Source organism: Puma concolor, chromosome B1 (assembly GCF_028749965.1).
Source record: "Puma concolor isolate L17-30 chromosome B1, mPumCon1.1.hap2, whole genome shotgun sequence".
Lineage (NCBI taxonomy): Eukaryota > Metazoa > Chordata > Mammalia > Carnivora > Felidae > Puma > Puma concolor.
Genome location: NC_141670.1, coordinates 6790971 through 6817124, shown reverse-complemented (window position 1 = coordinate 6817124; position 26154 = coordinate 6790971). Strand labels below are relative to the sequence as shown.

The window sequence follows — 26154 nt, the reverse complement described above, 5'->3', positions numbered from 1 at the left end:
TAAACTCCTGGCCCTGCGTCTCCCCAGCTCACCCCTCCCCTGGAGGCCACATCTCAGGCTATGAAGCCACCACTCCCACAGCTGGGCATGACCAAAAAATATTTTTCTAATGCCTCTCATCCCACATTCTCCATCGGCAGGTGCCACTGCCTCTACCTGCAAGATAAACCCTGAATTGGACGTTTACCTGCCACTGCCATCACTTCTCACCTGGGCTGCCGTAATTACCGTCACTGCTCTCCGGGCTGACACTGGGGGGCACTGTTGCCCATCTCCCACACAGCAGGCACAGTGAGATCACATCACTTCCCTCCTCAAAACTTTAAAATGGTTTCCCATCCCTCTTCACATCTCAAGTAATTACCACAAGCTGTAGGGACTGTGAGACTGGCTCATAGCTACCTCTGGCCTCATCTCCCGCCTCTCTACTTCAGTTGCTCTGTTCCAGCCACACCGGCCACCAGGGTTTCCTCGAGGATACTCTTGTGGTCTACATTGTGTTCTCCCCAAATTCATATGTTGAAGTCCTAACTCCCAACACTTCATAATGTGACTACTTACAGTCTTTGAAGAGGGAATTAAGTTAAAATGAGGCCATCAGGGTGGGTGCTAATCCAATATGGCTGGTGTCCTTCTAAGAGGAGATTAGGACACTGACACATCCAGAAGGAAAAGCATGTGCAGACTTGGGGGCAAGACGGTCACCTACAAACCAAGGAGAGAGGCCTGGAGCAGATCCTTCCCTCAATGCTCCCAGAAGGAAACAGCCCTGTCAATACTGCAACCCCAGACCTCCATCAGAACTTCAAGAAAATAAATTTCTGTTTAAGCCCCCCAGTCTCTGGGACTTTGTTATGCAGCTCTGCTAGCTAATACAGATGCCGTCACCCAGGGGCCTCACCGCTCAATTCAGAGCACTGGCCTTGGCTTTGGACAAGAGCAAATTCTTCAGGAAGAGTCTATAGTCCAACAGCATGTGCAATGTGAAAGGGGTGCTGCTTAAGGGTGCCGCCTTTCCAGGAGTCGTGAAACATGCCCACACCACTACCACAGACTCTCCCAAAAATTCTCCCGGGGAAGTGCTGTCCTGCCTCCGTCCTCCTTACGCCCAAATGCTTTTCACAAGTTCTATAGTGACAGACAAACATTATTTAAGTCTTTAATCCAGAAATACCCGAGTTAGTCTACAAAGTACAATGGTTCTTGCAAGACAAACTTCCCAACTAGGTAGTAGAGTCTGTCCCTTATAGATGGGGAGGCTGGGACAGATCCCAGAACCACCAGGAGACACGATGAACAGGAATCAGTCATGGCTTGAACTGGGAGGTGAGAGAGAAAAAGGCATCGATGGTGACTCATACCCAGGTGTGTGGTCACGTCCTCCATGAAGCCTGGGGCTTGGGGAAAGAGCTGGCAAGAGATCTGGGAAGTAAGGTGCTGGCTCCGTTTGGGGCATCCTACGTTAGAGCGGCCTGCGGACAAGGTGTAAATTACCAGTCATGTTGGAAGGAAGGACTGGGACCCTCCAGATGGGACCGGGTTTTGCTGGAGTTCCTGGACCACCCTGGGTGCTGAAATTTACACACCTTGTGCTGCAGGATGAAAGTCTCCCGTCCTTGACCACGTGTGCACAGTAGGTCCCCCTAGACTTCCCTTCTCCCGCCTGCCAGCCAGCAGCCAAGTATTCATTTAGGGAGGAATTCTCCATATATTGACTTAAGTTCATCGGACCTTGGGGTGCCTGGGTGGCTCAGTCGTTTGAGGGTCTGATCTTGATTTCGGCTCAAGTCAAGATCTCACGGTTCGTGGGTTCGAGCCCCACATCGGGCTCTGTGCAGACAGCACCATGGAGCCTGCTTGGGATTCATTCTCTCCCCCTCCTTCTCTCTCTGCCCCTCCCCCGCTTACACACTCTCTCTCTCTTGCTCTCAAAATACACAAACTTTAAAAAAAAATTCATGGGACCTTAAGCGCCATGTGCATGCACACCCAGGATCCTCTATCACATCATTCTGCTTGTTTCCTTCAGGACACTTGGCCGGCATCTGAAATGGTCCTGTTTATGTGTCTCCTTGTTCAGTCCTGCTTCCACAGCCTCCAACTTCTGTGAGGGCAGAGACGGTCCCAGCTGGGACCGTCTACCTGCTCAAGGGACCACATCCCTGTTGAAATTCCACATTCATATTACATGGCTCTACCCTGCAATTCTGTTGAAACATGTCCCCCGGGCATCGTGGGCCAGCCCCACAAGCTTTTCAAGATAAAAGCAAGTCTAAAAACTTGAGGATTAAAGCCATTTAGCAATTCTCCATTCATTCCACTGAAGTTTGGACTCAAATGTTTAAAATTGTGAGCACAGACTAAGCCTTGTGTGTGAGGAGCCCCGATCTTCCAGAGCAGACAAGCGGATGGCACCATTCTGGGCTCAGAGCCCAGCTTTTCCTTCATTGCGTGCGCTTGAACAGATCACTGCATCTCTGTGCTTCTGTTTCCCTCCTCGTAAAAGGGAATCATATAGCACCTAGTTACTATTAACAGTAGTAACGAGTTACCACCATAGGGGGGTGGTGTTAGCACGGGTCTGGCACAGGGCAGGCAGAATGCTTGCGTTGAGTGTTTGTTACTGTCACTACTATGACATCATCATGGCTGCTGCCACCTCCTGTATTGGCTCGGACCCGGAGCTCCTCGAAGAACGTGTAAAGCCCACAAAGTCCCACGGCCGTTTTAACCAGAATTTGACTACTCATCCTTCTGTGGTTTTCTCTGCTGTCTCTGCCTTTAAGAGCTAAGTGGGAATAGCCCATTCCTGGGAAAGTCTCTCCGGCCTCCGTCACCCACTGGAGAGAGTCCCAGGAGACGGCTGCCCTCAGCTACTTGTCCGGCACAGGGCTTTCCTTGGCCACGATTTCGGCCACCTCCACAAACCTTATGCTGTTGTTCCCTGGAGCAGAATGTGTACCAGTCACAGCTTCCCCCTGAGCTCCAGCCCTTCCAAAGTGGGGGAACCAGGGGCAAATGAATAGTTGGTTTATATCCATGTTTTTAAAAGGTAGGTTTTATTATTATTCAGGAATGATGAGGTCAACTGATCAGGAGATGAGTGCCATCGTAAATAGAGTTTTATTACTATTCCCAAAAGGAAGAGGGCATCCCTTGTGCCATGAGGGGAGCAGGGCCAGTCAGTGGGCAGAGGTGCAGGGGACTGTGGGCACAGGTTTTTGTGGTGGTTCCCACGGGAAGGAGTGGGTGAGGTGGGCGACACAGGTTTAGGACTGGGTGGTCTGAATAACCAGTGGGCTTCAGGACCCTCCTTGTCTGGCCTGTAACCTGGGGTTAATACAGCAGGTGCACAGTGGCCCCAAGTATGAGTCTGATGGTGGAGGTGGCCGGGCTGTGGGCTCTGGTCTGGTGGGCTCGTACACGAAAGCGTTTGGAGTAGGGACAGACCCTCCAGGGTCAGCCAGGCCCCAGGTGTCCAAGCAGCAGACCCTCCTCTGTGTGAGGGCAGGAGACCACCCGCCTCACTTCAGCGGCTCACCAGCACGTGACAAACACAGTCTTCTCACCCTTCCCAGACTCCATGCTCGTGCTGCACAAGCGGGGACTCCTGCTTGTCGCCCGGGCGATGCCTCTGACTCTCTCTGCCTCTCACCTCTGGAGGTGAGCCACAAGGTCTGAGCCCAGTAAATGATTAAGCCCTTCTTTGTTCCCAGCGTTGACTCTTAGTCACTGTTTCAAGGAAATTTATGGAGTCCCTGAACTAGGCCAAGCACAAGACAGATCACATGTGCCTCCCTCCCTGTCTTGAGCCAGGGAACAGGGTTCGCTCTTCCTGGGGGGCTAATGCCCACTGTTGCACCAAAGGTCGTAGGGAACTATTATTGAAAAGTAAACCGGGGCGCCTGGGTGGCTCAGTCGATTAAGCGTCCGACTTCAGCTCGGGTCATGATCTCATGGTCTATGAGTTCGGGCCCCTCATCGGGCTCTGTGCTGACAGCTCAGAGCCTGGAGCCTGCTTCTGATTCTGTGTCTCCGTCTCTCTCTGCCCCTCTCCTGCTCATGCTCTGTCTCTGTCTCAAAAATAAATAAAAACATTTTAAAAAATTAAAAAAAAGAAAGAAAAAGAAACCACAATAGAAGGCTGTGTGAGCTGACAGTTCAGAACTACTGGTAGTAAAATATAGGAACACACTGATCAGATTATGAAACGTAGGGTCTTTGCCTTGCTAGGGACTTGTCCTGACCTCACCGCCAGCTCATGAGCAGAATCCAGCCGGGTGGGTAGTGAGTTGCAGAGAGTCGAAGGGGAAGCTCGGGGCTCCATAGAGACATCCCATATCTTATGGCGATGTGGGTGACAGAGGTGAACGCATTTGTCAACTCATCCTACTGGACGTTCAGGATCTGTGCTTTTCATGCCCTGCAAATCATGCTTCAATCAAAACCTGGCAAATACAACGTGTAGCCTTTGTAAAAATGTCCGTTATGTCTAGAAGTTAAAAATGGATAAATAGGGGCGCCTGGGTGGCGCAGTCGGTTAAGCGTCCGACTTCAGCCAGGTCACGATCTCGCGGTCCGTGAGTTCGAGCCCCGCGTCAGGCTCTGGGCTGATGGCTCAGAGCCTGGAGCCTGTTTCCGATTCTGTGTCTCCCTCTCTCTCTGCCCCTCCCCCGTTCATGCTCTGTCTCTCTCTGTCCCCAAAATAAATAAACGTTGAAAAAAAAAATGGATAAATAAAGAGGCCGGGAAGAGGTGGAGGAGGGGCGTCAAGGATCACTTCTACTGGACTTCTCGCCAAATTCTCCGCGAAGTTTCCTGCTATCTTTGCTCCGCCTGGCAGGACGTGTCTGTGCAGCCAGAACTCGTCAAGGTCCTTGGCACGTTCGCTTCAGATGCCTCAGCCCGTCCGCCTGGGGCAGGAACACAGACCGGTGGTGGAGCCGTGCGTGTAGACGGCCCCGTGCAGCTCCCAGACCTCAAGCGCACGCTGCCAACGGGAGTGGAGGGGAAAGTGGCGTCTTGTGTCCTGACTTCCCTGCCCAGAGTCATAGCTGAAGGTAATGACCTGTGGGCTGCCCCAGGGGCAGCCCAGCTGCAGTGGGCGGGCAGAGGTCAATGTCAAAGCCAAGGAGCCCCAGCCCCAGTCTCACAACACCAACTTTGTCCTAAGCCGGACACTCCTGAATCAGCACAGGTGTGCTCTAGGCACCTGCTCCTGCCCGAGCCGCGCTGTGCCTTCTCCGGATATCCCCTGCCCGGATATTTCTGTAGATGAGCCCCCAGCAGTAAGCAAACAGAGAAAGCCCTCCCCCAAACGGGACGGGGTAAGATAGCATTCCAGGACAGTAACACCACGAGTGCCTCCCCATTTCAAACAGCCCCTCCCTGTGTCATCTCATTTCCTTCCCTACACAAACGGAGAGGGAAATAGAGCCACGGGCACTGCTTCCCAGGAGACCGTAGGGTAACAGGGGAGGACTGGGGTCTCCCTGAAGCCCAGCGGCCAGCAGCTGTGGGGCTTCATTTGCTCCCTGCACACCCACCTCCTCCACGCACTCACCTCCCACCTCCCACTGGCACGTGGATCACAGGAGGTGACCCAGGTGGCTGTCCTGACTTGCCTGTACGCACTCGGTGCTACAGGATCACGATGCACATCACGGTCCGTCCCCAAGACCAGACAGGTCGAGGGCGAGCTATAGAAAGAGGAGGGAGAGAGGGAGGGAAGGGAGAGAAGCAAGAGCAATGAAAAGCTAACATCACTGCACTTTATACCCCACAATGTAAAATAATAAGAAAACCACTCGGCTTCGGCTCAGGTCACCATCCCACGCTGGCAGCACGGAGCCTGCTTGGGATTCTCTCTCTCCCTCTCTCTCTCTCTCTCTGCTCCTCCCTAACTCACACGCACTCCTGTTCTCTCTCTCGCTCTCAAAATAAATAAATACACATTTTTTAAAAGTAATAAGTCCCCAGGATTGTTCAAGGGACCTTCAGTGTGACCTGGAATACCAATGGGCAATCAGGAAGGTGTGTCCCCATAAGGGAATACGACTCTTGTAAGTGAGGTAGCTGCTCACATAAGCACACTCAAGGCTCCGGTATTATCTGTATTTGACAAACGAAAACAATTTTTATTGTTGTTTTTGTATTACGACCTTCAAGGAGGTTTGGACCAAATCTCACCTGACGAAAATATGGAGCAAATTCAATGATTCCCAAGAATCCTTGGGTGGAAGAGGGGAGGATACGAGTGCGGGGTTTTCATGTTTATCAGAAGGGACGTGAGTTTTTCTGGCTGCAGAACAATGAGAGAGGAAGGCCATCCCCCTGGTAATGGAGTGGCAGTGCGTCTCCCGCCACTAGGGGGCGACAGCACGTCCCTCAAGCTGGGATCATTTACTCCTCGGAATGATGCTTTCTGGGCACCAAGCCAGGGATGCCAGATGGTTTACCACTGTGCCCACTAAAGAGAAAGTGATTTTGGAGAAAACAGAAGAATCCAAAACGCGAGGGAAACTTACATTGGAGAAAGGATGTTACCACATACACAAGGCGACATCCACCCCATCCTACCTGCCAACAGAACCCGGGGTCTGCCCTCCACCTCCCTCCTGGCAACCACATCCTTCAGAGCAACACTTCCCGGTCGCCCCCTGGTGAAAACACTTTCTTTTGAAGTGTGTGTGCCAACTCTTGATGTCCTTTGAAAACGTACAAATGATCAATCCTATTTCTATTATTAGATCCAACAGACATAAAAGAACATTTCAATAAATGTAAGTTCTTGCAATACATGTATTGTAATAACTTCTTGCATGTATTGTTATTATTGCAATAAATATAATTTCAAAAATCAGAACAGAAATAACAAGAAAGAGAATGTCTCCACACACACATTGTTCGCTAGAAGTGAGTTTACAGGCCCTGAACATAGACAATCATTGTTCTGTTTGTAACATTCTGTACTTCCTCACCTGGGATTAAACAAAAATTATTAGTGACGCAGTGATAACCCACAGGAAAGGCCTATAAATGTCTGGACACATCTGGAGTTAAAGTTTGCTCTTTTTTGGTTAATATTTACATTAATATGAGAATAGTTCTACTGTCAGTGAATACTCGAATCTAACTATTCTTATGCTTTGTCTCAAAACACTGTTAAAAAAAATGTCTCACGGGATTATTGACAGGAATGAAAGCAGGGGTGTCAAAAATTGGCAAGCCCTTCAGCAACCTCAGAATCTTCTTTCTTAACCTTTGTGCAAAATGAAGACAGTTATTCTGTATTTTTAGATGGCTTTAACCCTTCTGCATTTCCAACAATTAAAGGTTTGATTTGAATTATCTTTCCATGAAATAAATTGATTCTGGACCTGTATTTTCAATGCCCATATCTTATTTGAAGGAACTTAAAATTAGAATGCTCTACCTACACCATAGGCTGTTCAGTGATAACTCTTAGACGTTGTGCAGTTAATTTATGAAAAACGTCACAACACTTGTTCTGTTCTTCCAGGCGTTTTACTTTAATTTTTGCCCTTTATTTTCATGCCGTCATGGTCTGAAAGTATTAAGATCATTAAAAAAACACTGCCTTTAGGGTGCAGAAGCTTGTTATTTTGATGTAGTCCCAACAGTTTATTTTTGATTTTTTTCCCTCCTGCTTCAGGAGACATATCTAGAAAAATGTTGCTAACACCAATATCAGAGACATTACTGCCTGTGCTCTCTTCTAGGGTTTTTATGGTCTCAGGTCTCACATTCAGGTCTTTAATCCATTTTTGAGTTTATGTTTGTGTAGAGTGAGAGGAAGTGGTCCAGTTACATTCTTTTGCATGTGGCTGGCCAGTTTTCCCAACGCCATTTCTTGAAGAGACTGTCTTTTTATGTTGGGCACTGTTTCCTGCTTTGTCAAAGATTAAGGAAACAATCAGCACAACTAAAAGACAACCTGCTGAATGGGAGGAGAGATTTGCAAATGACATATCCAATAAAGGGTTAGTATCCAAAATATATAAAGAACTTGTACAACTCAACACCGAAAAAACAATCCAATTAAAAAATGGGCAGAACAGAAGGTAGGGGGAGGATCCAAGATGGCTGAACAGCATGGAAGCTTTTTGTGTGTCTCACGCCCGTGAAATACAGCCAGACCAACACTAAACCATCCTACATACCTAGAAAACCGATTGGAGGATTAACACAAACAATCTGCACGACCTGAACCACAGAATTCAGCAGGTATGCGGCGCAGACAGGTGAATTTGGGGAGCAAGAAGCCGCAAAAGGTAGAGAACCGCTTTTGAGGGCGGAGAGAGGACAGAGACTGGGGAGGCGGGGAGAATACGGGAAAAGCACCCCTTCCCGAAAGCAGCTAGAGAGAAAGTGGAAAACTGGAAACAGACACAGGGAGTAAACTAAAAAGGGAGAAAGGAGAAAGGAGAGGGTTTAAATTCCATTAAGACTGTAAACAAGGGGAGCGCAAAGGCTGCAGCTCCACAGCTCCATACCTGGCAGTGCTCTGGTGGGAAGGGCGAATCCCCAGGAACAGAGGGGGGTCTGCGAGGTTCTCGGGCCACACGGGGAAAAGCAGTTCCACTGCTGGAAGGGCATTTGGGAGAGACTGTTTAAGCCACCTGGTCCCAGCAGACCCCGGAAGGCGGCCACATTCGCCGGTGCTGGGTCAAGGTCATTAAGGGTGAAGCCAGGTGCCAGATGTGTGTTGGGATTTTCCATAATCCCTGAGACGCTGCTGCTACACTGTCTCGCGAACATTTTCTGGGACGGGCTGGCACCTGGCCGCAGTCTCAGGGCACCAACAGCAGCAGGGTCCAGCGGGTGTTCCTGGGTGCAGCCGACATTCGGCCATTGCTCATTCGGCCATTGCTCGGTGAGAGCCTCCGGCAGAGGGGCGGAACGGGGCAAAGCCGCAGTCCTTCGGAAGTAAGGGGCCGGGGAAAACAGCCGCATCTGAGACAAAACTCGGGAGAGAGGTACTGCCTGGGGCCTGGTCACGGAGACTGGAAAAGCGGGGAGTGCACGAGAGCTGAAGATGGAGGACCAGTGCACCATTGCTGATCCGGGAGAACACACTGGGTAGCTGCGTGGAGGCAGGGTCACCGCTCCCGCGCCTGCGCATGCGTACCTACAAGCTCCGCAACAATCCACCCCAGCAGGCTAGCAGCGCCACCTAGTGGAGAGCGGAGACGTTACACTGAGCCCCACCCCATTGGGCCAACTTCACTCTTCAAGAACACAAGTCTCACCGCTGGCTTAATTTATGGACTATAAAGAGCTACATAGACTGACTTCTAGGGGAAAATGAAGCAATTTCAGTCCTAATTCAATCTATTAGCAGTCCTACTTCATCTATTCAATTTTCTTTCTTTTTTTTCTTTTTCGTTTTTCTCTTTTACAATTCTTTTCTTTTTCTTGAATACAGAAAGAGAAATAATTCATTTTTATTTTCAATTTTTATTAAAAATATCTTTCTTTAATTTTTATTACCATATTTTTACTTTTCTGTAAATGTTTTCAAATTCTACTTTACTTCCATCATTTTATTTTAGTCTACTTCAGGGTATTCACCTTTTCAAATTTTCAAACAATTTCTTTTTTTCTTTTTCTTTTTCATTTCTATTCTTTTTCTTGAATACAGAAAGAAAAACTTCATTTTTATTTCAATTTCTTTTAAAAATTTTTATTTAATTTTTATTACTATATTTTTTATGTAAATGTTTTCAAATTCTATTTTGCTTCCATCATTTTATTTTAGTCTACTACAGTGTATTCACTTCCTCAAATTTTCAAACGATTTCCTTGTTTTTCTTTTTTTATCTTTTTTATCTTTATTTCTTTTCTTTTTTAAATACAGAAAAAGAAAAATTCATATTTATTTTTAATTCTTCTTAAAATATTTTTCCTTAATTTTTTTCTACTACATTCTTTACTTTGTGTATGTTTTTTCAAATTCTATTTTACCCCCATTATCTTATTTTAGTCTACTTCAGTGTATTCATTTTTTAAAATTCTCAAAGAAATTCCTTTGTTTTCCTTCCCCCCCTTTTTTTTTCTCTAATCTTTCAAACCACTTTCAACACCCAGACCAAAACACACCTAGGATCTAGCATCATCTATTCGATTTGTGTGTGTGTATGTGTGTATTTAATTTTTAATTTTAATATTTTTCTATTTTAATTTTTTTAATTTCAATTTTTCTACCTGATTAATTCCTGTTCTCCCTTCAAAATGACAAAACAAAGGAATTCACCCCAAAAGAAAGAGCACGAAGAAATGAAAGCCAGGGATTTAACCAACACAGATACAAGTAATACATCTGAACCAGAATTTAGAATCATTGATAATAAGAATACGAGCTGGAGTTGAAAACAGATTAGAATCCCTTTCTGCAGAGATAAAAGAAGTAAAAACTAGCCAGAATGAAACAAAAAATGCTATAACTGAGCTGCAATCATGGATGGATGCAGTAGTGGCAAGGATGGATGAGGCAGAATAGAGAATCAGCAATATAGAGGACAAACTTATAGAGAATAACGAAGCAGAAAAAATGAGGGAGATTAAGGCAAAAGAGCACGATTTAAGAATTAGGGAAATCAGTGACTCATTAAAAAGGAAGAACATCAGAATCATAGGGGTCCCAGAAGAGGAAGAGAGAGAAATAGGGGTAGAAGGGCTATGTGAGCAAACCATAGCAGAAAACTTTCCTAACCTGGGGAAAGACACAGACATCAAAATCCAGGAAGCACAAAGGATCCCCATTAGATTCAACAAAAACCAACCATCAACAAGGCATATCATAGTCAAATTCACAAAATACTCAGGCAAGGAAAGAATCATGAAACCAGCAAGGGAAAAAAAAGTCACTAACATACAAGGGAAGACAGATCAGGTTTGCATCAGACCATCCACAGAAACCCGGCAGGCCACAAAGGAGTGGTGGGATATATTCAGTGTGCTGAATCAGAGAAATATGCAGCCAAGAATTCTTTATCCAGCAAGGCTGTCATTCAAAATAGAAGAAGAAATAAAAAGTTTCCCAGACAAACAAAAATTAAAGGAGTTTGTGACCACTAAACCAGCCCTGCAAGAAATTTTAAGGGGGACTTTCTGAGGGGAGAAAAGATGGAAATATATGTATGTATATATAAGCAACAAAAGATTAGAAAGTACCAGAGAACACCGCCAGATACTCCAACTCTACAAGCATCATAATGGCAATAAATTCATATCTTTCAGTATTCACTCTAAACATCAATGGATGCAATGCTCCAATCAAAACACATAGGGTAACAGAATGGATAAGAAAACAAGATCCATCTATATGCTGGTTACAAGAGACCCACTTTAGACCTAAAGACACCTTCAGATTGAAAGCAAGGGGATGGAGAACCATCTATCATGCTAATGGTCAGCAAAAGAAAGCTGGAGTAGCCATACTTATATCAGACAATCTGGGCTTTAAAATAAAGACTGTATCAAGAGATGCAGAAGGGCATGATATCATAATCAAGGGGTCTATCTACCAAGCAGACCTAACAATTATAAACATTTATGTGCCAAATGTGGGAGAACCCAAATATATAAATCAATTAATCACAAACATAAAGGAACTCATCAATAGTAATACCATAATAGTAGGAGACTTCAACACCCCACTCACAGCAATGGATAGATCATCTAGTCCAAAAATCAATAAGAAAACAATGGCTTTGAATGACACACTGGACCAGATGGACTTAATAGATATATTCAGAACATTTCATCCTAAAGCAGCTGAATATACATTCTGCTCCAGTGCACATGGAACGTTTTCCAGAATAGACCATATACTGGGACACAAATCAGCCCTAAGTAAGTACAAAAAGATCAAGATCATACCGTGCATATTTCAGACCACATCGCTATGAAACTCAAAATCAACCACAAGATAAAATTTGGAAAGGTAACAAATACTTGGAGACTGAAGAACATCCTACTAAAGAATGAAAGGGCTAACCAAGCAGTTAAAGAGGAAATTAAAAAGTATATGGAAGTCAATGAACATGATAACACCACAACGCTAAGCCTCTGGGATGCAGCAAAGGCGGTCATAAGAGGAAAGTATATAGCAATCCAGGCCTTCCTAAAGAAGGAAGAAAGATCTCAGATACACAACCTAACCTTATGCCTTAAGGAGCTGGAAAAAGAACAGCAAATAAAACCCAAAACCAGCAGAAGACAGGAAATAATAAAGATTAGAGCAGAAATTAATGCTATCAAAACCAAACCAAACCAAACCAAAACAAAACAAAACAGTAGAACACATCAAGGAAACCAGAAGCTGGTTCTTTGAAAGAATTGATAAAATTGATAAACCACTAGCCAGTTTGATCAAGAAGAAAAAGGAAAGGACCCAAATAAATAAAATCAAGAATGAAGGAGGAGTGGGGCGTCTGGGTGGCTCAGTCGGTTAAGCGTCCGACTTCGGCTCAGGTCATGATCTCACGGTCCGTGGGTTCGAGCCCCGCGTCGGGCTCTGTGCTGACAGCTCAGAGCCTGGAGCCTGTTTCAGATTCTGTGTCTCCTTCTGTCTGTGACCCTCCCCCGTTCATGCTCTGTCTCTCTCTGTCTCAAAAATAAATAAACACTAAAAAAAAATTAAAAAAAAAAAGAATGAAAGAGGAGAGATCACAACCAACACAACAGAAATAAAAACAATAATAAGAGAATATTATGAGCAATTATATGCCAATAAAATGGACAATCTGGAAGAAATGGACAAATTCCTAGAAACATATGCACTACCAAAACTGAAACAGGAAGAAATAGAAAATTTGAACAGACCCATAACCAGTAAGGAAATCAAATTAGTAGTGAAAAATCTGCCAAAAAACAAGAGTCCAGGGCCAGATGGCTTTCCAGGGGAATTCTACCAAACATTTAAGGAAGAGTTAACACCTATTCTCTTGAAACTGTTCCAAAAAATAGAAATGGAAGGAAAACTTCCAAACTCTTTCTATGAAGCCAGCATGATCTTGATTCCAAAGCCAGACAGAGACCCCACTAAAAAGGAGAACTATAGACCAATTTCCCTGATGAACATGGATGCAAAACTCCTCAACAAGATATTAGCCAACTGGATACAACAATACATTGAAAAAATTATTCACCACGACCAAGTGGGATTTATACATGGCACACAGAACTGATTCAATATCAGGAAAACAATCATGTGATACATCATATCAATAAAAGAAAGGACAAGAACCACATGACCCTCTGAATAGATGCAGAGAAAGCATTTGACAAAATACAGCATCCTTTCTTGATAAAAACCCTCAAGAAAGTAGGGATAGAAGGAGCATACCTCGAGATCATAAAAGCCATATAGGAATGACCCAACACTATTATCATCCTCAATGGGGAAAAACTGACAGCTTTCCCTCTGAGGTCAGGAACAAGACAGGGATGTCCACTCTCACCACTCTTATTCAACATAGTATTGGAAGGCTTAGCCTCTGCAATCAGACAACACAAAGAAATAAAAGGCATCCAAATCAGCCAGGAGGAGGTCAAACTTTCACTCTTCACAGATGACATGATACTCTATATGGAAAACCCAAAAGATTCCACCAAAAAACTGCTAGAACTGATTCATGAATTCAGCAAAGTTTCAGGATATAAAATCAATGCACAGAAATAGGTTGCATTCCTATACACCAACAGCGAAGCGACAGAAATTGAAATCAAGGAACTGATCCCATTTACAGTTGCACAAAAACCCATAAAATACCTAGGAATAAATCTAACCAAAAAGGTGAAAAATCTCTACACTGAAAACTATAGAAAGCTTATGAAAGAAATTGAAGAAGACACAAAGAAATGGAAAAATATTCCAAGCTCCTGGATAGGAAGAACAAATATTGTTAAAATGTCAATACTACCCAAAGCAATCTACATATTCAATGCAATCCCTATCAAAGTAACACCAGCATTCTTCACAGAGCTAGAACAAATAATCCTAAAATTGGCATGGAGCCAGAAAAGACTCCAAATAGCCAAAGCAATCTTGAAAAAGAAAACCAAAGCAGGAGGCATCACAATCCCAGACTTCAAGCTATACTACAAAGCTGTAATCATCCAGACAATATGGTCCTGGCACAAGAACAGACACTCAGATCAATGGAACAGAATAGAGAACCCAGAAATGGACCCACCAGCATATGGCCAACTAATCTTTGACAAAGCAGGAAAGAATATCCAATGGAATAAAGACAGTCTGTTCAGGAAGTGGTGCTGGGAAAACTGGATAGCGACTTGCAGAAGAATGAACCTGGACCACTTTCTGACACCATACACAAAAATAAACTCAAAATGGATGAAAGACCTCAATGTAAGACAGGAAGCCATCAAAATCCTCAAGGGGAAAGCAGGCAAAAACCTCTTTGATCTTGCCCACAGCAACTTCTTACTCAACACGTCTCTGGAGGCAAGGGAAGCAAACAAAAGCAAAAATGAACTACTGGGACCTCATCAAAATAAAAAGCTTCTGTGCAGGAAGGAAACAATCAGCAAAACTAACAGGCAACCGACAGAATGGGAGAAGATTTTTGCAAATGGCATATCAGATCAAGGGTTAGTATCCAAAATCTATAAAGAATTTATCAAACTCAACACCCAAAAAACAAATAATCCAGTGAAGAAATGGGCGAAAGACATGAATAGACACTTCTCCAAGGAAGACATCCAGATGGCCAACAAACACATGAAAAAATGCTCAACATCACTCATCATCAGGGAAATACAAATCAAAACCACCATGAGATTCCACCTGACACCTATCAGAATGGCTAACATCAACAACTCAGGCAACAACACATGTTGGCGAGGATGCGGAGAAAGAGGATCTCTTTTGCATTGTTGGTGGCAATGCAAGCTGGTGTGGCCACTCTGGAAAACAGTATGGAGGTTCCTCAAAAAACTAAAACTAGAACTACCCTACAACCCAGCAATTGCACTACTAGGCATTTACCCACGAGATACAGGTGTTTCAAGGGATACATGCACCCCCATGTTTATAGCAGCACTATTGACAATAGCCAAAGTATGGAAAGAGCCCAAATGTCCACCGATGGATGAATGGATAAAGAAGATGTGGTATATATATACAACGGAGTGTTACTCGGCAATCAAAAATAATGAAATCTTGCCATTTGCAACTACGTGGATAGAATGGGAGGGTATTATGCTAAGTGAAATGAGTCAGTCAGAGAAAGACAAAAGTCATATGACTTCACTCATATGAGGACTTTAAGAGACAAAACAGATGAACATAAGGGAAGGGAAACAAAAATAATATAAAAACAGGGAGGGGGACAAAACAGAAGAGACTCATAAATATGGGGAACAAACTGAGGGTTGCTGGAGGGGTTGTGGGAGGGGGATGGGCTAAATGGGTAAGGGGGATTAAACAATCTACTTCTGAAATCATTGTTTCACTATATGCTAACTAATTTGGATGTAAATTTTAAAAATTTAAAAATAAAATTTAAAAATAAATTTAAAAAAATGGGAAGAACACATGAACAGACATTTCTCCAAAGAAGACATCCAGATGGCCAATAGACATGTGAAAAGATGCTCAACATCACTCATCATCAGGGAAATACAAATCAAAACCACAATGAGGTATCACTCAGAGGTGATACCTCTGCTGGTGGGAATGCAAACTGGTGCAGCCACTCTGGAGAACAGTATGGAGGCTCCTCAAAAAGTTAAAAAGAGAACTACCCTATCCATAATCTAGTAATCACACTACTGGGTATTTATCCCAAAACTACAAAACACTAATTCAAAGGGATACGCGCACCTCTATGCTTATAGCAGCACTATTTACAATAGCCAAGATACGGAAGCAGCCCAAGTGTCCATTGGTAGATGAATGGATTAAGAAGATGTGGTATAGAATGAAATCACGCCATTTCCAACAACATGGACCGAACTAGAGAGTAGAATACTGAGTGAAATAAGTCAGTCAGAGATCACAAATATCATATGATCTAACTCATATGTGGAATTTAAGAAACAAAACAAACAAAGGAAAAACAGAGAGAGAGGAAGAGAGAGAGGGACAAACCAAGAAACAGACTGGTCACCAGAGGGGAGGTGGCAGGGGGATGGGGGAAATAGGTGATGGGGATTCAGGAGTGCACTTGCTGTGATGAGCACTGGGTGACGTATGGAAGTGTTGAATCACTGTATCGTACATCTGAAACTAATATTATGTTGTATGTTAACTATACTGGATTAAAAAAAAACACTGCATATATCAAGCAAATAAGCAACTCTGACTGATCAACTGGCAGTATGAAAATAATGTGACTTGGGTGCTTGGCTAGCTCAGTCGGTTAAGCCTTTGACTTTGACTCAGGTTATGATATCACGGCTTGTGAGTTCAAGCCCTGCGTCGAACTCTGTGCTGACAACTCGGAGCCTGGAGCCTGCTTCGGATTCTGTGTCTCCCTGTCTCTCTGCCCCTCCCCCCTCCCTCCCCCACCCTGGCCCGCACTCTGTCTCTCTCTCTCCCTCTAAAATGAATAAACATTAAAAAAAAACTTAAAAAAAATAATGTGACTACATTTATTTTTTCACCTACGGAAAATTTAAGTGTTCCATTGGTTCAATGTTTTTGGCAGAGCTTTTCCTCTTGAAAGCTGTAATTTGCACACAGTTGTTGATAATCATCTTTTAGATTCTCAAAACCTAAACTCCTTGGCTGCCTGGTCCCTGGCAGGCACTGATTTAGAGCACAGGGAATACTTGATAAAGAGACAATTGGGTCTGTGGACTCTGGATGGGTTGGTTTGTACAGGACCCATATACTTGGGGGACTCATTTGTTCACTCTAGGAATTGGCTAGCCCTGGGAGTCTCTCCAGGATCAGGATCTTGAACGCTGGAGCATCAAGAAGACAAGAAGTAAGAAAACGTAGTCACTAGAGTTTGAGTAAACACGGTCTCAGCTCAAATCTCACAGTGGGGGCCACTGTATTACCTTTCCATCCTGTGTCCTTCTGTTTGTTTGGGGCTTCGTTGACAGAGTCACTTGTCTTCTTCCTCATTCCCTAGGTGTTTGCTGAGCCCCTGGGATGGGCAAGGTCAATCGGGGCTCCTGAGGGGGGGGCCAATACCTGTCTCCTGAGAGCTTTTGCAGGTGGCCACAGGAGCTTGAGCGGTTCCAGAACGGTCTGGTGCGTGCTTAAAGGGCGTATGGGCAAGTTTCTAGGAGCGGCGCCCTAGAAGTGACAGCAGGCTGAATTCTGAAGGATATGGAGTTGAGTTGGGGGTGTGCCTTATACACATAAACAGGGGCTGCAGGCCAGTTTGGAAGGCGCGACAGGCGGGGTGTGTGAGATCAGCTGAAGTTTTTCCCGAAGTCCGAGATCCTCTCACTGCCCAGATGGAGTAAACAGGGATGTTCTCCGTCAAGGACTGGGGTGCTGAGTTGAAACCCTTACTTCCCTATTTTCTCCACTGCAGTAAAAAACCGTCTTTTTGATTAAAAAAGGGAAATGTATCAGGATCTATCCTGTACCAGGGACTGCCTGAGCCACTGATGATACCCCGATGGGCAAGAAAGTCAAGCTTCCTGCCCTCTGGGAGCTTACGCTTTTGACGGGAAGGGGAAGCCACCAATAGAACAAGAAGCCTCTGCCCTGTGGGATGCACACTCAGGTGGAGAGATGAGCAGTTAAGCAGTTAAACATGGAAAGGTCTAAAATAAGCAAACTAAAATGGAGTTGTAGGTACAGACACAAACTGCCAAAAAAACCAAAGCAGGTCAAAGGAACAGAAAGTGGTGAGGATGAGTCATCCCTGAGGTTTCTGATGTGACGCGTCGGGACAGGCAGGGCTGCAGGGCCGTGGGGCGCTTTATCAGTTCCGGGGGGGGGGTCAGGACAGGCGCGCCCATGTCCGAGTGAGGAGGGGCTGGTGCACAGAGAGGTGCGGGCAGACCAGCACCATGGAGGTTAAGGCACGTGCCGTGGCTCACGGGCTTGGCAAACCCACTCGAGAGAGGGAAGGGTAGGCGATGGGATCCAAGACAAAGGGCCGGGCCTGAGCGTGTACCGTCTTGACCGCCATAAGCTGTTTTTATAGGCATCATGAAAAGTCCTTGGTGAGTCATAAACAGGGAAATTGCATGCTCTGATTGACACCCCAGAAAAATCACTATGATTGCTGGTTGAAGAGGGGGTTGAAGAGAGAAAGGAGGGAAGCAGGTGACCAGATAGAAGGCTGTGCAGCCGACCAACAGGAAGATGACACTTGTACCCAGATCCTTCCCCAGAGACAGGAAGACATGTTTGCCGAGCATGGGAATCACAGCCATGATACCACACATCAGCGAGCAGCAGGGCCCAGGTCAGAGATCTTATTCTAGAATGTTCCCTTTACACCATCCCTTCCAAAGCTTCCTCTTTCTGGCCTTTACCTCAAGATGAGTAGGTGAAAGTCAGCGGTCCACACTTGGTGGCCCATGTTCAGTGGCCTATGTTAGGTGGCCCATGTTTGCGGCCCATGTGTGATGGTCCACGGTCAGTGTCCCATGTTCATGGGCTCGTGTTTGGTGGTCTGTGTTTAGCAGTCCATGTTTGGTGGTCCACATTCAGTGGCCCGTGTTCACTGGTCTGCTTCAGTGGTCCGTGTTCAGTGGCTCACGTGTCACCCTTAGAAGTGAGCTGAGGAGCACCTGGGTGGCTCAGTCGGTTAAGCATCTGACTCTCGGTTTCAGCTCAGGTCATGATTTCATGGTTTGTGGGTTTGAACCTACCACAGAGCCTGCTTGGGATTCTCTCTCTCTCTCTCTCTCTCTCTCTCTCTCTCTGCCCCTCCCTAACTCGTGCACACAATCTCACTTTGTCTTTCTCTCTCTCTCTAAAAATAAGTATATAAACTTAAAAAAAAGAAAAGTGAACTGAGAATCAGAGACATCACTGAAACGTACTCTCATAGAAATATACAAACAATGGTAGATTTGGAGAGGGCTGACTAGAGTTAATGGTAGATTTGGAGAGGGCTGACTAGAGTTTGTCTTCTTAAAAATTTTCAAGTCCTATTCCCAAGTCAGAATTTATAGAATTTTGGTCAAGTGGTGTGATTTGTAGTAACAAAACAACAAGTTCACGGATTCTGTTTCTGGTTAATTTGTTCTGTGAAGGGGGTTGGTTAAGAAAGCAATTTTTAAAACTATGTTCCCAGAAGTCTTTGTGGTGAAGAGAGATAAAGTTGAAGTTTTTAACAGAGATTATTAGACTCAAACATAGGCTTCTACACAACTCTTTCACTATTTTTAAAAAGTTAACGCATGGTTCGAAATTAACAGTAAAATGTGCACATATTACAGTATTGCAATATGGCTGATACATTATGAGCATCGTAGCAATATCTTTCTCTCTACTCATCTTGATCTAAACATTCTTCCAGAGGCAGAAGCAGGAACCTAACAGGGCGGCTTATCTTACCATTAGCTGCACGTATGTCCATCCCCCTGACGATTTTACTGATTTATGAATTCGCACAGTGCCTAACAGACGACGCAGTACCTAGGAGTTTCTAGTAAACATTCATGAATCCATCGATTTGACCAAAAAGATAGCTTGAGTTTACAGCAGAATTCGAGCCAAGACTGAAGACTCAACAGCTCCACACCTTGTGACCTCGACATAGCCTTTCAAGCATTCAGCCAGTCCCAATTCTGCTGGCAAGTCCTTTGTGGGCTGTTTTTGAAACTATGTTCCTATTCCCTGGATCACTGGTAATCCGCAAATAGCTCTCAGGTATGCCAGAGGGATTTAAAAAACATTATTTCAAGTTCTACCAGAACTATTGAAATGATAGCAGTCTTGGCAATTTTATTTCTACCTTTCATGAAATGATATGGTTATTATTATTATTTTTTTTGAGAGAGAGAGAGAGAACAGGGGAAGTTCAGAGAAGAGGGAGAGAGAAAGAATCCCAAGCAGGCTCCGCACTGTCCACACAGAGCCCAATGCGGGGCTCTCACTCATGAACCTGGAGCTCATGACCTGAGTCAAAGCCAAGAGCCAGATACTCAACCGACTGAGCCGCCCACGTGCCCCGAAACAATATGGTTTCAACTGGTTTTTACTCAGTGCTGTTTGGATTATGTGTTCTGAAATCAAATGAAAAAAGATATTCAAAGCACCCAGGGCACAAATGACCCCGGACACCCCTCTCCTCTTCCCCGTGGCCTCCCCCCTTTCCCGTGGCCTCCCCCCTTTGCAGTAACTTCTCGTGGTGGCTTCACCCTCTCTACCACTCCCTCAGGAGCGTGTGTCATACAGCCCAGTACCCTGGGGGTTTGGCCATTTGCAAATTCTGGAAAGATCCGCAGGGTGTGTGATGGTGTGGGTAATGGAGGTCTGAGTAGAAGGGGGTGTTGGGAGGCCACCGTGCCCACAGGAGGGGGGACAGCTGGGAGGAGCAAGGGCCATGGAATGAGTGGGGTCCAGCTGCGCAGGTGTCTCAGTCCAGCTGTGGATCAGGAACTACTTTTGTTTGACAGCTAAGCCGTATCTCACCCTCAGCCATGCACATTCAGTGCTTTACTGAGCACCTAGCATATAAAAAACACCCAACAGGTACAAACTCTCACGGGGTGAATAAGTTCTGAGATCTAATGCAGGCATGGTGACTGCAGTTACTAATACCGTACTGCAGAGCTGAAATGTGCTAAGAGGATGGGTCTTAAATGTTCTCCCCTCACTCAAGAAAGGTAGCTATGTGAGGTGATGGAGGTGTGTTCATGGATCGTGGTGATCACAGTGTATACATGTATTAAATCAGCATCATGCCCCTTAAAGAAAAGAAAGGAGGTGGCTCAGTCGGTTAAGCGGCCAACTTTGGCTCAGGTCATGATCTCACGGTCCGTGGGTTCGAGCCCCGCGTCGGGCTCTGTGCTGACAGCTCAGAGCCTAGAGCCCGTTTCAGATTCTGTGTCTCCCTCTCTCTGACCCTCCCCCATTCATGGTCTGTCTCTCTCTGTCTCAAAAATAAATAAACGTTAAAAAAAAATTTTTTAAAAAAAGAAAAGAAAGGAAATAGGGTGTGGTCCTCGCCTTCCAGGAGCTCCCACACGTATCCCCCAGCCTCTGTCTGGAAAGCTTTCTCTTAAGACGGGCGTCTCGCCTGCTGTCTCCACCAGGAGAGAGGCTTCCTGGCTGAGTTCACGCTTCCTGCAAGGGGGAGATGTGAAAGGCACTCACCCCATTACGGCTGCCCTGGGTGCAGGCCGTGGAGCGGATCGCCCACAATTTGCATTGAGTAAAACATTTACCCTTATCTTCTGCCACCTGCCCTTGGGCAGAACAGGCACTGTTTTACGGTAAAGGGAAATAAGAGTGGGGCATGTAAGTCATAGACCAGGTCATACATCTAGTAATTAGTGACTCAGGGTCTGGCTCTCATTTTCCCGAACACCAAAGCCCAGGGTTCTTGCCGTGTGGCACCTCAAGCCTGGCCAAGTGGACAGCGATGGCCAGATGCCACAACCAGCAGCCTGCCGGGCCATCTTCCCTCAGTCGCACAGGCCAGGGAGGATGTGCGACCCCTTCCCCCACACCCTCCACGCACCCCCAAGAGCTCTACCCTCCTGACAACATTGGAAACTCCCACCAACGGACGTCAGATTCCTTCTGTTCCATTTCTGGGAATTTTGACCGGGGCCGAGCAGAAGCCAGGAATGCTCGGCACGCCTGCAGCAGGAGTTAGCCCTGCTTACACCCACAGCTGCACCTCGGACACTCAACTCACAGGGTCCTTGAGGGCAGATGCCCACTGGGGGTGGCAGGAGATGAAGGAAGGGGTATCCTGGGCCCGAAAAACGTGGGGCTCCATCCAATCATCCTTCCTCTCCCCCAGGCCCTCCGCGTCCGCTACGTACCTGCCCAAGCCCGAGTCTCGTCTCCGGAGGTATCCTCTCAGCCAGCCATAGCATCTGCCCCAGGCCCCGTCCCGTCCTGCCTTGTAGCTCAGAGGCCAGGCTTTGCACAAGGCACCGCAGGGGTGCAGGACCGGGGGCCTGCAGACATGGTGAAGCAGACAGCGTGGCAAAGCTGGGGAAAGAGGGAATGACCGGCGTGCACGTGTGCATGCGTGTGTACGTGTGCTCACCTATGTGCACGTGGGTGCTCATGTGTATGCCTGTGTGCACGTGCCTGCGTGTGCGTGCACGTGTATGACATTGCTAACCAGTAATCGAGCGACCCCTTCCTCCAAGCCCTCAAAGAGCTCTCTCATCCTGTTCAGGTTTCAGCCGAAATGCTGCCTCCTCAGAGACACCTTCCCTGGCCAGTCCGCTGAACTAATTCCTCCACATTCTGATGCTGCTTAATTTCTTTCACACACAGATCCTTACCTGCACATCTCTCACACAGACACATGCACACACACGGGTGCATACGCCCCATTTGTGTTTGCTGTCCGCAGTTGATCTCATCCACTGAAATAAAGGACAAGGGACCCTGGTTGTCCTGGAATCTGAGTTGAATCAGAGACAGCAGGGGGGAATGTTTATAGCAGCACTATCAACAACAGCCAAAGTATGGAAAGAGCCCAAATGTCCATCGCTGGATGAATGGATAAAGAAGATGTGATTTATATATACAACAGAGTATTACTCGGCAATCAAAAAGAATGAAATCTTGCCATTTGCAACCACGTGGATGGAACTAGAGGGTATTGTGCTAAGTGAAATTAGTCAGAGAAAGACAAATATCGTAAGACTTCACTCTTATGAGGACGTTAAGACACAGAACAGATGAACATAAGGGAAGGGAAGCAAAAATAATATAAAAACAGGGAGAGGGACAAAACATAAGAGACTCTTACATATGGAGAACAAACAGAGGGTTACTGGAGGGGGTGTGGGAGGGGGGATGGGCTAAATGGGTAAGGGGCATTAAGGAATCTACTGCTGAAATCATTCTTGCACCATATGCTAACTAACTTGGATGGAAATTTAAAAAAATAAAATTCAAAAAAGAAAGAAAGACAGCAGTGGGGGGGGGGCGCCTGGTGGCTCAGTTGGTTGAGCATCCAACTTCAGCTCAGGTCATGATCTCGCGGTTTGTGAGTTCGAGCCCCGCGTTGGGTTCTATGCTGACGGCTCGGAGCCTGGAGCCTGCTTCGGATTCTGTGTCTCCCTCGCTCTCTGCCCCTCCTCCGCTTGGACTCTGTCTCTCTCTCTCTCAAAAAGAAACAAACATTAAAGAAAAAAATTAAAAATAAATAAAATAAATGAATTAAAAATAAATAAAATAAATAAATGAATAAATAAGTAGATAAATAACTAAAGAGAAGACAGCAGGGACTCCACTTGTACAAACGGGGAGGAGCTGGCACAGTGTCCCCACAAGGCCACAGCCACCATCACAGAAACTTCTGTCACTGCTGCAGCCCGAGCCATGGGGCTGGAGACGACACGCTCACACTCACGGGGAGCCTGAGAAACCTCCAGTCTCCCTCTGTGTCACTCTCACCCCTCCAAGCCTCCAGGCAATCCCCACAGTGAAAAACCCAGAACTAGGCCACCCACGAAGGAGCCACAGACAGCCCGCCCCTCCAGCTCCCCGCTGATGCCCCAGCCAAAGAGGGTCTCAGACACAATGAGGGTGATCCATCAATGTCTTTGAATGAACGGACCAACTAATAAGGAACCAGTGACACTCAGATTGATTAAAAGGCACTTGGGGGCACCTGGCCGGCTCAGTGGGTTCAGCATCTGACTCTTGGTTGCGGCTCAGGTCACGATGTCATGGTTCATGGGTTCAAGGCCTGCATCAGGCTCTGCACTGCCAGCATGGAGCCTGCTTGGGATTCGCTCTCTCTCTCTCTCTCTCTCTCTCTCTCTCTCTCTCTGCCCCTCTCCCACTCATGCTCTCTATCTCTCAAAATAAATAAATAAACTTTAAAAAGGCAGTGCTTGGGATTCTGTCTCTCTCTCCCCCTCCTCCTCTCATGCTCTCTATCTCTTAAAGTAAATAAACTTTTAAAAAAGGCACTGGGAAATTAGAAGAATATGATTTCCAACAACCAAAAACTGTGTTTGGCTATTTAAGAGCAACGCACGGCGTACCCGTGTAAGCGGGAAAGCTCATTGTTAACTCGGTGTGCACCATTTCCGAGCAGCAGAGAACATCACAATGCAGGTAACCACGTTTATCTGTGGACGCTGGTTGTCGCTCATGACTTGGGAACTAGAGCAGGACCGTCTTGCATCCACTTCCCGCAGCCCTTACCTCACCGTGTGTGGGCAGACCTTGTTTACGGTCTCGGCCACCTGCAGGGGCCGCTGCCCCGGGGCGGGGCCTGCAGGGCAAGTCTAAGAACGCAGATGCAGCCAGCACAGAGCCGGGGCTCCGCAAGGGCTGAGTGAGTAAAAAGGAAGAAATCTGTGCGTGGTCTGCTCCATTATAACCAGCCTTGATAAGGTCGAGCCCACGACACCCCCAGCTGTTTCCACTGATGGTACAATGAATACACAGGGCCACGCCGGGGGCTGACGGCAGGTGACATGCTCGTAGCACAGCGCTGAACCAGAATGATACCTTTACTCCTTAGAGCAGAGGTTCCCAGCCGGCAGTCGTCTGCCCCCTGAAAGGCAGTGGACAATCCTGGGGACATTTTGACTGTCCTAAGGGTGCCGCTGGCATCTAGCGAGGGATCCTGCTCAATGTCCCACAATGCACAGGGCAGCCCCCCCACGACAGAGGACTGTCCTGAGATGCCCACTATGCCGAGGGTGTGAGATGCTGCCTTAAAGCAAAGGGTTCAAGCCCAAGACCTTAGACCAAGACCCACCTTTGGACAGCTTCCTCTCTGTGGGTCCCCCCAACTCGTGGCCCAGTGCAGGTGTGGTCTGGCCTGTTGGGGGTGAGGAGGTCAGGGGTAGGAGGACGGTGCAGGAAGCGGGGTTCAGCCAGTCTGGCCAGCTTTTTCTGGGACCACAAGCCCTGAGGACAAAAAGAAAACTTGAGTGCTGACTGGAGGAAAGTCCCAGCCAACTCTGCCCGCCTTCATCTGGAAGAAAAAAGCCTCCACTTCTCCCAGAGACAGGCCAAAACACAGCTCCTGCAGCACGAGGCAGTCGCTCCAGCCCCTTCTTCCACCGTTTCCTCACTCGGAAAGTGGAGGGGCACCTGGGCGGCTCAGTCGGTTAAGACTCTTGATTTCGGCTCAGGTCGTGATCTCGCGGTTCGTGAGTTCGAGCCCCACATCAGGGCAGATAGCGCAGAACCTGCTTGGGATTCTCGACTTCCCTTCTCTCTCTGCCCCCTCCCCTGCTCACGCTATCTGTCAAAAATAAATAAACATTAAGGGGGCGCCTGGGTGGCTCAGTCGGTTAAGTGTCCGACTTCAGCTCAGGTCATGAACTCGCAATCCGTAAGTTCGAGCCCCACGTCGGGCTCTGTGCTGACAGCTCAGAGCCTGGAGCCCGCTTCAGCTTCTGTGTCTCCCTCTCTCTCTGCCCCTCCCCCACTCATGTTGTCTCTCTCTCTCTCTCTCTCTCTCTCTCTCTCTCTCTCTCAAATAAATAAACGTTAAAAAAATAAGAAAATGGAAATTTAACAGTGTGTCTGTGCAGCATGGGAACGAAAACGGATTTGAAAGCCCTTTGAACGTTGCAGTGGGTTACACAAGGCAAATCGACCCACCCAGCTTTCTAGTTGCTTGAAAACCCTCCCAGACCCAGGCTCCCTCCGGGGGAACATGGGCCCTTCCTGTGCCCGCCATGGCTTGTTGCAGCGGTGGAGGCTGTGGAAGGTACTGGAAGGGCTCACAAGGCTCCTTCCTCAGGAGTCAGAGGGGAGGCTTGCAGGGTCACGGGAAAGGCTGTGCAAATGTATAGGTGAATCGTAAAGTGAGGACAGCCACGGAAACCCTCCATAATCATGTCAAGTAACAAAAGCAATTCACTGAATAAGGTGTAGCATGATCACACTGGTGTGAGGAAAAGAACAAAAAGGAAATCTGCGTGTGTGTGCACACATAAGTCAGTGTAGAGAAAAAAGCCAAGAGCCTAAGAAAGAAAATTACCGAACGTTCACAGCATTTATCTCTGGGAAAG

The 26154-nt window shown here is 46.5% G+C and overlaps 1 protein-coding gene across 3 annotated transcripts in view; it reads right to left on the bottom strand.

The window, feature by feature from the left end:
• LOC147581433 (uncharacterized) overlaps positions 1 to 26154 on the bottom strand; it is a 95352-nt gene that overhangs the window by 30413 nt on the left and 38785 nt on the right. For all 3 annotated transcript variants that reach the window (XM_086703101.1, XM_086703100.1, XM_086703102.1), the window contains exon 3: positions 24888 to 25039. In XM_086703101.1, coding sequence (XP_086559227.1) covers positions 24888 to 25039 — 152 coding nt within the window. The remainder of the gene's footprint in view (positions 1 to 24887; positions 25040 to 26154) is intronic.